Here is a 1,122-nt window from a genome sequence, read left to right on the forward strand (position 1 = left end):
TAATATTAATTTCTTGTAAAATATTTAGTTCGCATTAACGTTTTCAAGCAAGTTTGTGTACATACTCACGTATGTATGTATGTATGTATGTATGCAATAAATGAAATTTGTTTGTTGTTTGCATGTGTTTGTTGCCACAACTCACAACACAACCTTTGCCATACATTACAATTATATAATTTTAAATGCATGTTAAGTAATGTTCCGTTGCTTATCGCAACATTAAATAAACAGAGTTCAACCGGCAGCAACAATATTTGCCATCCTGCCACATTTTCCAAATGACCTACAGTTTGTTCTACGATACGGCGCGAACTCGCCGGCAATTGTTGCAGCAAATGGCTCTAAAAATAAATAACCAAACCATCAACTGTCAAATGCAAAATAAATGGATTACATTAATGAAATTAATCATGGCATTAGCTTTCATCAGCTCCAATAAGCCAAATGCATATAATACACTCACACACACACACGCGCGATATCTGGCTCTTGTGTAAGTGTATTTGTGAAAAATATTCCATTAATGCATTTTCATTTTGGTCACCAGCTGGGATATGTCTATATCTATAAAAACAATCGACCACCAACTAAGCGTCCACATTTGCTCCGCATAACTCTACTCGTCTGGGCGCAATGCCACTATCGTTGCTGTATTCTCTCATCGGCATTTTCGCGGTTTGGATTTCCAAAACTCCGTCGATGGCCGAAGGTCTACTTGCGGTTAATTCTGCAATAGATGTGCCACTAATTGAGAACGCCAGCGACATTTTGTGCAGTTTTCATACGAAAGTCGTCTATGTGTATTTCGAGAATAAGACCTCTTCCGGTTATTCGGGTGACATACTGCGCGATTTAAGTGATTGTGGCACTTCGTACATAACATTGAGGTAGGTAGAGCATTACAAATCCCTTCAGATAACATATTCGGCCTAGCTTAATTCAATTTAATCCATTGATAATGGTTGTGGTTTCTTCTGCATAGGAATCGCGTAAAGACTAAGCCATTGGAACTCATCAATAACGACGGTATACTGTTATATCTGGTAATGATCTTTCACGACGCTTCACAACGCATCGATCTATCAATTATACAAAAATATTCCGCTGCGAAACACCTCT

At 38.1% G+C, this 1,122-nt stretch overlaps 1 protein-coding gene across 1 annotated transcript in view; it reads left to right on the forward strand.

Annotated features, from left to right (window-relative positions):
* The window catches only part of LOC108377629 (uncharacterized), a gene marked incomplete at its 3' end in the record, with an annotated part of 15,582 nt that extends 14,476 nt beyond the window's left edge, over positions 1–1,106 (forward strand). The window contains exons 3-4 of the mRNA XM_017633899.1: positions 596–890; positions 986–1,106. Coding sequence (XP_017489388.1) covers positions 596–890; positions 986–1,106 — 416 coding nt within the window. The remainder of the gene's footprint in view (positions 1–595; positions 891–985) is intronic.
* Between the last annotated feature and the right edge of the window lie 16 nt (positions 1,107–1,122).

This window comes from Rhagoletis zephyria, unplaced genomic scaffold (assembly GCF_001687245.7).
Source record: "Rhagoletis zephyria isolate East Lansing unplaced genomic scaffold, Rhagoletis_zephyria_1.1 Rzeph_scaffold_12426, whole genome shotgun sequence".
In the NCBI taxonomy this organism is placed as follows: domain Eukaryota; kingdom Metazoa; phylum Arthropoda; class Insecta; order Diptera; family Tephritidae; genus Rhagoletis; species Rhagoletis zephyria.